Genomic DNA, 12058 nt, shown 5'->3' on the forward strand with positions numbered 1-12058 from the left:
TTTGGGCTGCAGGACAGCTGGGGCTGGGGGCCTGGGCTGGGCGCTGGGTCAGGGGACGTAGCAGGACATCCTGCCACGGCTGCAGCGCCATAGGCCTCCTTGGCTCTAACCAGTCTCCTTTCTCTCCTTGAGGTGGGAAGGCCTGGTGCTCATCATCTTGTACGTGTTTTACATTCTGATCATGAAGTAAGTGCCCTTTTCTTCCAGGCTGTCTGACCCCTCGTTCCACACCCTGCTCTCGCCTTTTGTTAGAGCCAAGAGAAAACCTTCATCAGAACTTTCGGTCACTTTTGGCCACCCCAGGTCTCTGGAGAGAGATGTTCAGATGCGGTTTTAGGGTGCTGTCCGCTCTCAGGCCAGGGGAGTCGTGCTGGGTGGCTGGTGCGCGGAGGATGAAGCCACTCCCGAAACAAGTAGGAGGCAAGGGCCTCTCCCGCCTGCTCCACACCCAGGTCCACGCCCCAGGGTGACCACCCTATTTTGCTGTCTCTAAATCGCCTAATAATTTAATACGACTCTTTTGAAAAAGCCAGGCATCCCCGCTTTCTCCAGTCTTCATAAAATGCCACCTCTCAGGGCCACCACCTTGCACAAGCACAGAGGGGCACCACTGTAGTTCTAAAGATGCAGATGCTGGGTCCGGGGTTGTGCACCCTCGAGGGCCTCCGGAAGCTGCCCAGGTCAGAATCATCTCAAGACTACCCATGACGAGTATTACTCAGCCATAGAAAGGAAGGGAGTTCTGACTCACGCCACAAGGTGGATGAACCCTGAGGACCTTATACTGAGTGAAAGGGATCCTCACAGAAGTACAAATATTGTACGGTTCTACTCAGCTGAGTTACCAAGGAGAGTCAGATTCCTAGAGGCAGACAGCAAATTAGAGATTGATTACCAGGTGCTTGGGAGGGAGTGATGAATGACTGATTGATTAACGGGAACAGAGTTCTGTTTGGGGTGCTGAAAAAGTTCAGGAAGTGGATAGTGGTGACGGTTGCCTAACATCGTGGATGTAATTAATACGATTCAACTGTACACTTAGAAGATGGTTAAGATAGCAAACTTCATGTTACATGTATTTTTCCACAATTAAAAAAAAACCCACCCGTGAGCTAAGGCATGTTCAGTTTTAGCTTTCTCCTCACTCCTCCACAGGTGATTGAAGAGAAGAACACCCCTGAGTCTTACGAGACTGAATCCCTGAGTTCACAGTTTTATAAGAATGGGGAATCAGCCGTCAAACTGCAAGGGAATTGTCCTTAAGTGATCTTCTCTCTGAGTGCCTTTCAGCGAGGCAGCCTGGGGTCTGGGGTGGAGTTTCCTCTCTGTGGGAACTGTGATGCTAGGCGGGAATGATTCAGGGAAGGCTGGCGGCTGTGGGACAGACACCTGCTTTGAGCCTGTCCCGAGGCTGGGCTGAACTTCTTTTGTTAGGACAGGCTTGTGGCAGGCATAAGTAGGCCTCATTGATTTTCTAAGGCTGAAGCTCTCTTATGCCCTCAGGAAGCCCACTGGCATCTCAGTAGGAGCAGGCCCCCTGTGACTGCACATTGTTCCAAGGTTCTTGTCAGGAAACTCTCATCAGCTCAGTTGAAAAGCCTTAGTTCCCCAGCCCCTCGCCAGGGCCAGGATCCCTGCAGGTGCACAGGGGAGGGCGGGGGGGAGGAGGGGGAGGCCCCTGCCCACGCCCCTGCCGGTCTCTCCTGCATCTCTGACCTCCTGCCTTAACTGATTTGCAGGTACAATGTGAAGATGCAGGCCTTTTTCACAGTCAAACAAAAGACCATTGCAAATGGCAACACGGTCAACAGTGAGCTGGAGGATGGTAATGATTACTGTGATAGTAGCTCTGATGACCCCTCCGTGCCATTGCTGGGGCAAGGTAAGGCTGAGCAGACAGGAGTGGGCCAACCGTGCCGTTGAAACCACTCTCCCCTTCTCTGTGTGTGTGTGCATGTGTGCACACACACACATGCAAGCACACACACACTCCCCCTAAATTGTCATTCTCTTACCATTGGTCACAGGACCCTGAATGAGGACGGCCAGTCATTTAGGCATGTGGCTCAGATGGGCATTTGCTTAGATGGGAGAAGGATGACTCAAGAGTCAAAAATTACATCCTTGGGGGTCTCCCCAAGCCTCCCAAGGAAGGCTCGAGGCTGGCTTGGCTTTCCTGAAATGCGGTGAATGACATCTTTGACCAGTGTCACAGGCCAGTGACAGGAAGCTGAGGACTTGGGGTGGCAGTGTGGGCCCGGGGTTCCCTGTGGTTTCTCAAATGCCAGGTTCAGTTCTGGAGAGCCCACTGGCTCACCGCCCAGAGGAGCAGCAAGTCTGGGAAAGACAGCTGACCAGGAGTTCCCAGACCCCCGCCCCCAGAGACCTGCTCAGGAGCCCCTTCCCCTGGGGACTGCAGCTTAGTCTCCTTGGCTTCTGTTTGGCTCCCTTGTCTGGGGGTTCTGGGCCTTCAGAGCCAACCCAGAGAGTCATCTCTGCCAAGTCCCCCGAATGTCTAGGCCTGACCAGCTACTGCCCTGGAAACCTTGTCCTCATTTCTTAATGCAGCTGGTGACCAGGTGATTCCATCTGGGGGCAGCGCCAGGAAGGCGAGGGGATTCACACTCTTCCCCCCCAAGACCTGTGTGAAGGCCTGAGTTGGTTCTTGTAGTTTGCGTCTGGAACAAACAGCTGAAGCTGGCATTGCCAGGTTCTACCTTAACCGGGAGAGAGCACCCTGGACTGGCCACCTGAGGGCTCTTTCTCCCTTATTCCTCATGGCCCTGGACAAGTCACATCCTCTTTCAGGCAACTTTAATTCCTTCTTGGCCCCTCTGATGTCACCGTGGAGTCTCAGGGGACTGTTCGCCTGTATCAGGGACATGTGGGGCCCAGAACCTATACCCTTGGCCCCCTCCCCCGTCTCCACCCTGAGGCAGATCAGGGTAGGAGCTTCCCCCAGTGTGCACTTTGGGCAAGTATGTTCTGTCCCGTCTCGGGTAACCCCGAGAGGAGGGCACCTGTCCTAGGTGCTGGAGTGAGGGCTGAGTCTCTCCACACAGCTGGATGAGGGCTGCTGGGGGGAGGATATGGGTGCCAGCAAGGCCACAGCCTGGCCACCGGAGGCCCGCTTGTGGGGGACAGAGATCAGATGCCTGTAGAGCGTGGGGCTGTGCGATGTGTCCTGTTCCTTAAATGCCGAGCAGGCTACCCCAGGGGAGAGTCCGTTTCCAGGACAGCCTCCGCAGAAGGGGAGGATTTCTGGATTTTAGCCCCACAGACGTAGCAGCTCTGAGACAGTCCCCACACACAGCCTCTCAAGCAGAGGCTGTTGCTGGCCACCCTCGTACACGGGGATCAGTGCTCCTGGGGTCCTCTGCACCTTCACAGCAAGAGGAGAGATTCTGAGTGTTGTCATTCAGGCCAGCAGAAAATGCTTGCGTTTTCAGGTGCCAGCCCTAGGAGCTACCTGCAGGCCCATGTGGCTGACGGAGGCGGCCCATGCCCAGTGCCACATGACGGGGGTGTGAGCCACTTCCTCCTCCGGGGAACTCCAGGCTGCCCTGAGGCCACAGCCCACTTGGGGCCTTTTCAGATGCTCTCTGGTGGCCCTGTCTCCCTCACTTGTGTACCCATGACAGTAGGATTTCCTTCAAGTTTGTTACTTTTCCCCAAAGCTCTAAGCCCAGGGAGATTTCTAGAAAAATAGGCCTCCCTCCAACTTCTGTCAGTGTGGATGCATTTAGGTAAAGGCCAAGGAGGAAAAGGTCCAGGGGGTTGGGGGGACCATGCCTGGAATTGAAGAGGTGGAGGCCCAGAGAGGCAGCCATGCTTGGTGGTGCCCCTTCCCTCCCAGAGGGCCGTGTGAGAGTCACTTCAGGCCCTGTCCCCTAGAAGCAGATTGACTAGGGCCGGAGAAGGGGCACCCATGACACCCCAGAGAGGCCTGAGGGGAACAGTGGGGCTTTGGGACTTTGCCTTTTCTGACAGTGTTGCCACAGAATCTTTCCAACCCAGAGCTCCCCTCCACCAAGTCCTCAGCCTCCAGGCAGATTGAACAAACCACCCCACCCAGGGAAGTCAAAGATTGTTGACTGGTAGGTCCTTTCAGGAATACCCGCACACCCACACACCCCTACCTGACTTTACTGTTATCAGTTTTGGAGTTTGTTTAATGCAATCTCTTGACAGGAGAGAAAACTGCCCTTTTACCCCCGACTCTTATAAAATGCCTTTATGTTCTTAAATGTTCTTAAAGGTCGTGCAGGTCAGCTCACCCGACCAGCTCAGACCAGTTTTCCCTTTTAGGGGAGACAGCATTCTCCAGCTTTGTTCTATGTTCAGTTGTTTGGGGTTTTTCCCTAAAACTTTTACAAATTATTTTACATCCCATTTCAGTTCTGCTCAAGAAAGCAGAGCACAGTACACCAAGAAAAGGTGCCTGGGCCTGAGGCAGGAAGGCACGCCGTTTCCTGCCACAGCTGGGAGTCTGGCCCCTCCTTGCTGGCTGTCCGGTGGCCTTGCACACAGCCCGACAGCCAGGGCCATCTTGACCCCTAGCTAGGCTCACTCTGGGACCTTTCCCAGCTGCCGTGGCCCTGGATACAACTTCAGCTTGCATCAGGGAGGGAGGGGGTGATGCCCGGCCTTAGGCTGAACTGCCAGAAAAACATGCTGTAACTGATCAGGTTACCTGCTGGGCAGGCACCCTTGGTTTGGACGTATCACCCTGTGCTGCCCCTTAGTGGGCTGGTGCCAGGACAAGAGAAGCCAAGTTTCATAGCTCTTCCCTCCTTTTGGGCCCAGTCGTTCTCCCAGGCGGTGCCTTTGACAGGGCTGTTTCTACCGACAGAGGCTGGCACCTGCCACTGTTTGGCTGGTCTCTCCATCTGGGAGGGAGGGATTCCAGCTTTCCTGCAGCAGGGAGGGGCAGTGGGCACAGGGGCTCCTGCTCCTCCGACTGGGGCCGAGCCGTGGAGTTCTGCCAGGAGGCCAGAGACCCCGAGCCTTGAAGCCCTTCTACTAACACCCTCCTTCAAATAACTCCCTGGCATCTTGGCCACCATCAAGAATGCTGCCCCGACTCTCGGCATCCACCGCACGCTAATCATCTCTGGCAATCTCTGTTGGCCTTTGTCTCCTTAACTCTTCTCTTCTAAATTGTAAGTAATCTGCTTTCATCCAAGCAATAACACATGCATTAAAAAAAAATCCATGAGTCCAACGCACACCCCTTTGGCGGTTAGCGTCTGTCTCCGACAAATGCATGGTCCTCCTGGCTTTGGTTCTAACCACACGCCTCCTGTCTGCTGAGCCTTGCTGCCTGTTTGGTGAGGGTGTGTGTGTCTGGTGTGCATTTGTTCGTGTTTGTGCCATTAACTCGAGTGCAGGTTTGCTCTCAGTTGCTTCTGGTTACTCTTACCCAGCAAGGTCACTCACTGGGAGCTGGTAACCAGTGCATAGGGACGGGCGTATCTGCTTTGATAGCCCTGGGAGGGGAGCGCCCCCCTGCTTCTGTGTGCTGTGTTCACGAGTGTCTCTGTTTCTGGACCCTCCAGGGCTCTGGAGTCACATGTCAAACTCTCCAGGATTCTAGCCCGGAGTATGTTTGTGAAGGTGGCAAGGAAGGTGTTCTTCTGCCTCATGAGCAGAAGCAAAGGGTCAGAGAGTGTAGCCTCCCTGCAGGAGGGCGCTGGTTTTATTGGGAACCCTGGCTTTGCCGGCAGCTCACCATGCACCCTCAGCAAGCAGGCTCCTGTCCTGGGTCTCAGTCGCCTCTTCCAGGGCCTGTGATCCAGATCTTCGACCTCACTGCCTACCTCACGGAGAACAAATTTAGATGCACCCTCTGTGCCAGGTGGAGGAGGTTCCTCTACGACAGAGCAGGTGGCCTCATGGATGTTTAGAACCAGTACCCTCTGGTGTCATCCAGCATTTTCCATTCCAGGGGGCCCTTGTCAATTTGTAAAGTTTTGTCTGAGCCTCTAAACAGAAGGGAAGAAAGTCCTCTCAGAGTCACAGGTGAGAGATGGCAGGGGCCTGTCCACTTTATGGGTGGGCTGGCTGCCCTGGGAGGCTTAGATGAGGAATTAAGAGACCTTTGCAATTAGCCAAGCCTGGGCCCCAGAAGATAGGGGCCTCGACTGACAGGGGCGCTAGCCATGGAGGTGTGGGAGTGGTCCTGTAACGGGGGACCATGGGGCACCACGGGGCTCTGTTTAATGTTCGCGGTCAGCAGGCGATTCCAACCCAGGGGCCCACGTGGACTAACAGGAGGAGCTGAAGCCAGGCTCCCAGGTGGCTACGGCTGCTTCACCTACAGCCCACGACATCTGCAATGCGAGGGGAAGTCAGTCCCCCAGAACCTGGGTTCTGCTTCTGTGGGTCACAACGCTAATTTTGGCTTTGTGCTCAATACAGTGAAGGAGGAGCCACAGTACAGCAAAAACCCGGTGGTGATGGTGGACGAGGTCATGAGCTCCAGCCCTCCCAAGTTCAACTTCCCAGAGGCAGGCTTACGCATAATGATCACCAATAAGTTTGGACCCCGGACACGGCTGCGCATGGCCAGCAGGATCATAATTAACGAGGTGAGTTGGCCTCGAGGACCGTGAGAGTGTGAGAGCATGAGAGCGAGCGGCCTCGGGCGGGTCAGATACTCCGAGGAGGCCCTGGCTCATCAGGACGCTTCCTGCTGTCGGACCCTGGGCATCCTCTGCCAGGCTGGCGTTTGTCACCTGGAACCCAGACATCACCTGCAGGCAGGATATGGTCCTATCTGGAGGGATTTTAAGGCAGGTAGCAATTGAATACCATGCCTGCCATGTTCCACCGAGTATTTTGTCAAGTACTAGATAAAACTAATTGGAGCAAGGTCTGAAGTATGGACTATTTTGTTGTTGTTGTTTAATGTTACTTAGGACAAAAAGGACGCGCACACACCTGTTCTCTGTGGATTGAGCAACTCTAGAAGGAAACCGAGACACTGGTGGGTGGCAGTTACCCCTGGGGACTTCCTTTGCACTCTGTACCCCAGAGCTCTTCTTGAAAACGTGTGCCATGTCCCTTTCTCATTTGGGAAGAAAAAAACATTTTTTAATACATTTGAATCTTATTTAACATACAAACAACAGAGCAAAGCTAACAGGATTTTTGCTTACCAACTTTCCTGGACTTTGCTGTATATGTGCATGTTGGGGCTTTTAGCCCTTATCCTCAGACACAGATCTTGAACCTTCCATGCCCAAACATGGGTCATTGGCACACGGATTGTATGGAAGAACACTATTGACAGTGCTTAAAGGGTCTGTATTTTGAACTTTTCTGCTTTGATTTTATATGTAATGTGCCCTCTCTATGGAAAGTGTATGAAGAAAGGGAAGAATTGCAAGCTTTGACCCATTCTGCATCATTTTGGTCCAAAGTAATAAGATTTAAATCAGTGAAATTTTAATGAATCGTGGCCATTTCTCACAGTGTGATGATTGTACCCACTGGTTGCTGGGTGAGCCCCTCTTAAGGATTTGGGTTTCCAGTATCCACAGCCAAGGAAATGGGGGTTCTGATGAGCTGCTACAAGACCCTCCTGCCCCCCACATGTTTTGAGCTTCTGGGAGAACCGTGTCTTCTACCACGTTGGGACTGTCCTGCCCTGGCAGGCAGTGTGGGGAGCCAGGCTCAGGAGGAAGAAATTCTGAGTTTTAATCCCATATTGGCCACCAACTCACTTAATCTTCCTGGGCCTCAGTTTCTATGAGGAGGTGTTGGGCAGAATGCTTCCAACTCAAAAAACATCAGTGACACATGACACAAAGGCTGTGCCTGGGGATTATGCAGTGTCATCGAGGAAACTCATCACGGAATGGGGATGGGGGAGAATGAAAGCCACAAAATGTCCAGTTTTGAGGTTGTTTCTTAAGACCCTTTGGTTTCATTTCCTCTTCATTTTAATTCTAGAAGGTTTCAGAGAAGTTAGCGAAGTTAAAATTAATCCATGGTAGAAATGCCCATGGGATGGATGCCATTCTTTGTTCATCATCAGAAAGCGTATGGAGGGGTGGGTGCTGGTGGGGAGGGGGTGAGGCTCTGTTTTTCCTTTATTCCAAGGCTACCTCTGACCGTACTTGACCATCCACATCCTTAGTCACCACGATGCGTTGCCAAAGGGCCCAGAATTTCACGCACCCTTGGTTTCTCCTTCCTCCTGTGTGTCCATCCCACCTGGTCCCCCACCTCTTTCATCCCCAGAACTCTCTCCTCCTCGTCTCTCATCGGGATGCTGGTTATTTTGAGCTGCACAATTAGCTCTAATTTACTGAGCCCCGCTGTGTGCCCGGCACTGGTGCTGGATATTTTACCTGTGTTACAGTGTTAGTCCTGTGATATTTCCAATTCATCAGAGGCAAGTAATTTTCCCAAAGCCACACAACTAGTAAGAAGGCAGAACAGGAAATCCAACCAAAATCGGAGTCTAGACTACTTAAGGGGAACTGCATAGATTCTTAGGGGTCAGTCTAGTCCATCTCCCTTGCTCCCTTCTTTTTCTGTCTTTATTCACTCTATAATATCCAGCCCCTGCTTGAGTTGCTTGTTATTTATTGCCTCTTCCACGTGTCAGCCTTTTGGACATCAAGCTGCGGTTGCCACCTCTGATTTTCTTTTTGAATTAAATATCCTTGGGAAAATAAAAATAAACATCCTTGGAACTTCCTACCCTCCCTAATGTGGCAGGATTCTGGTCCTCACCAACTCATTACTCTCCTATAGAAACCTTCTGATTTGTCTTTCCAAGCATGTGGATCTATCACCTCCTTTGTGTTGTAATTTATGCCTCTTTTAATACAACCTCAGGTAGCTGTATATTATTTTTCAAGTATAATTCTCTGTTGATTCTTATTAATAAGCTCAAGTCATGACCTCTTCCATTTGCTACCATTCATGTTCCACTGAGTCACACCCCGCCTCCTTACAATTCTGTCCTTACACAGCTATTAGGTTTTTTGGGTTGTTTTGTAGGTTTTTTTTTTTTTTTAAACTGTAAGGATGACCTTTCATTTAACTCTATTTGGGCAGCAAAATATTATGCCTCCATGCCTGGGCCTGAGTCTCAGGCATAGATCACTTTGCTCTTTTCGGTGGGCTAAGTGTTGTGAGCACACTCATAGGAGAAAAAGTTTTAAATTTCCACCAAACCCTAGACTTCATGACTTAGGAGCCCCAGCCGAAAGCCAACTTGAAGGCATTTAACAGTCAATTCCTCTTTTCTTTTAGGAAAATAACATGCCTCCATTTTAAGTAATAATGACTTTTTTTCCTCTTTTTTTTGCTTCCAGTAACCACAAAGATAAGTGTCAGGCCCCCACAGTTATGGAGTATTGCCTGGGGCATGTGTGTACTGACTCTGGTCTCCTGTTGAAGTGATTGGGAAGGATCTATGTGTCCACTGTGTGAGGATCATTACCCACAAGGACTAAAGCTGGTCCACAAATATTTTTCCTGAGAATCCAGATAAAGATGAGCTGTGCAAAGGCAAACAGATTCTCAGGAACGTGGGAACCTGTTCATTTCTTGAAATGTGGCCTCTGCTTTTCCCTGGTTTAGTAGAAAACCACAGACTTGGTGAGGAAAGCTGGATTCTGCATGAGCGGAAAGGAGGCAGACTTGGTCAACAGCTACAAGGAGATGGGAAAGGGGAGGGGACAGATTGGTTCAGAGCACACTCATCAGCTGTGGCAAAAGACTTGGACAACAGAGGCCCTCCAGATGGCCAGTAACCCCGTAATAAGGTGCTCAACATCATTAGTTATGAGGGAAATGCAGATTAAAACCACTATTGGATACCACCACACATCCACCTGCATGGCTGAAATTAAAAGGACTGACAATATCAAATGTTGACAGGGACGGGAAGCAACTGAAATTGTAATCCTATGCTGGTACGAGTGTAAAATGGTTCAACAAGCACCTACCTGATGACCTCGCAATCCCACTCCTACACCTGAGAGAAATGAGTGCATGTGTCCCCAAAAAGGCACGTACACAAATGTTCGTAGCTTTCTTCATGATAATGGAAAAGGGGAAACAACCCAAATGCCCATCAACAGGCAAAGGCTACAATGTGGGTCATTCACACAACAGAGTACTATTTAGCCCTGAAAATAGCAAACTACTGATTCATGCAACAGCGTGGATGAACGTCACAGATACTAGGCTGAGTGAGAGAAGCTAGACATAAAACAATATGTACTCTTTGAATCCATGTATATGAAGCTCAGATTCAGGAAAAACTAGTTGATGTTTATAAAAGTCAGAATAGGGGTTACCTGGTTGACCTCTGGAGACAGGGGACCCTAAGGGAGTCGTCTGAGGGGCTAGAAATGTTCTAGGTCTTAATGTGAAGCATCATTGGGCTGTTGTACACTTACTATTAGTGTATTTTTTATGTGATATACCTAAAAATTTTTTTCTGTTTAACTCCGCAAAGTGTCTCCTGTGACTGTCTTCAGGTGGTTTATGACCATCCCCTGGGGTGGCTGGAGTGATCACTGTCATCCAGTGTCATGGGCTGGGTTGGCAGGTTGGCACTAAGAGGAGGCGGCCCGGGGTTCTGACCTGGTGGTGTTGGGATGGGTCCAAGGGGAGCATGAGCAAACTGAGCTAGATTCCAAGGTCCTTGTGCCATTCCTCGGGCAAACCCGTCTCCAGGGGTGTTATTCTAGAAACCTTTAAGGTCACCTGAATGTGAGGAACAAAGCAACAGGGCGACAGTTTGTCACGTGCCTCGGTGTCCATCTTGCCTTCTGTCCACACAGAGGCAGAGGCTGATCAACTCGGCAAACGGTGTGAGCAGCAAGCCACTTCAGAATGGGAGGCACGAGAACATGGAGAACGGGAACGTTCCCGGGGAAAACGCCGAAGAGCCGCCACGGGAGCAGGAGCAACAGCTGCCGCCCCCGCCGCCGCCCCTGGAGCCAGAGCCAGTGGAGGCCGCCTTCCTGTCCCCCTTCTCCGTGCCCGGTGAGTTCTGGGGCGCCGGGCTTTTGGGCCATGCTGCTGGGGACCAAGCCCTGGTCTTCAGGATGGAGACATGGACCCGTGAGGGCGAGGGAGGCTGGTGTGAAGGGTGGACATTGGGTCACTCGATGAACACCTCGTAAGTGCTGAGCTGTGAATTAGAGCTGCGGTGGGTGCAGGCTCTGCCCAGTGTAGGAGAGCCTGGGTACCAGACGGCCGCCAGCTGGAGACATGGGAAGTGCCAGTAACCCCTAGTAACCACGCTCAGATGCCCAGGGCCACAGGGCCTTCTCGTGCGGTAAGAAAGAGTGACCTCATACGTTATTTTTATGGACATGAGGAGACTCTCCAGCCCTTCCAGCGTGGGTGGGCTGTTTTGCCCATGAGATGCTTATTTGTTGTGACAGAATGTCCTAAGGCCACAAATGATCTTTAGGTGGTTACACCTTATATATTTGACAACTCGCCTACTTATGAGTCAGTCAGATCAGGCCGTGACTCTGCCCCTAGCCCTCAGTGTCCTCCCATCTCTCTGGAGTCTGACCTCCATGGCCCAGTGTTATCTGACTGCTGGCTCCTTGTTGACCTCTCTTCTGCTCTCCCTTCCTCTCCTGCCCTCTGCTCCAGCCACACTGGCCTCCTCACTGTCCTTCCCAGGACATAGCAGATGTGCTTCTGCCCCAGGACCTTTGCACTTGCTGTTTGCAGGAAAGCACTTTCCCTAGTCATCCATATGGCCCACTCCCTCACCTTCTTCAGGTCTCTGCTTAAATGTCACCTTCTCAATGTGGCCTTACCTGACTGCCCTATTTTAATTTTTTTTTTTAATCTTATGTGTCTCCCTGGCTGAAATGTCAGCTCCATGCCAACAGGGGTCTCTGTCTGTTTCATTCACTGCTGTAACCCCGGTGCCCAAGCCTGACACATAGTACGTGCTTAGTAGATAACCACCAGATGAATGAATTCAGGAGTTCGTGTTCAAGAGGAGCTGCAGACATGCCCAGTCTGCCTGCACCTTCAACCAGACTCCTCTGCAGCCCATGAT

General features: G+C 51.5%; 1 protein-coding gene across 1 annotated transcript in view; it reads left to right on the forward strand.

The window, feature by feature from the left end:
• Positions 1-12058, forward strand: part of SLC24A4 (solute carrier family 24 member 4) — a 152266-nt gene that overhangs the window by 106435 nt on the left and 33773 nt on the right. Inside the window, exons 9-12 of the mRNA XM_006184187.3 lie at positions 133-186; positions 1740-1882; positions 6421-6590; positions 10812-11016. Coding sequence (XP_006184249.1) covers positions 133-186; positions 1740-1882; positions 6421-6590; positions 10812-11016 — 572 coding nt within the window. The remainder of the gene's footprint in view (positions 1-132; positions 187-1739; positions 1883-6420; positions 6591-10811; positions 11017-12058) is intronic.

The sequence above is a fragment of the Camelus ferus genome, chromosome 6 (assembly GCF_009834535.1).
Source record: "Camelus ferus isolate YT-003-E chromosome 6, BCGSAC_Cfer_1.0, whole genome shotgun sequence".
In the NCBI taxonomy this organism is placed as follows: domain Eukaryota; kingdom Metazoa; phylum Chordata; class Mammalia; order Artiodactyla; family Camelidae; genus Camelus; species Camelus ferus.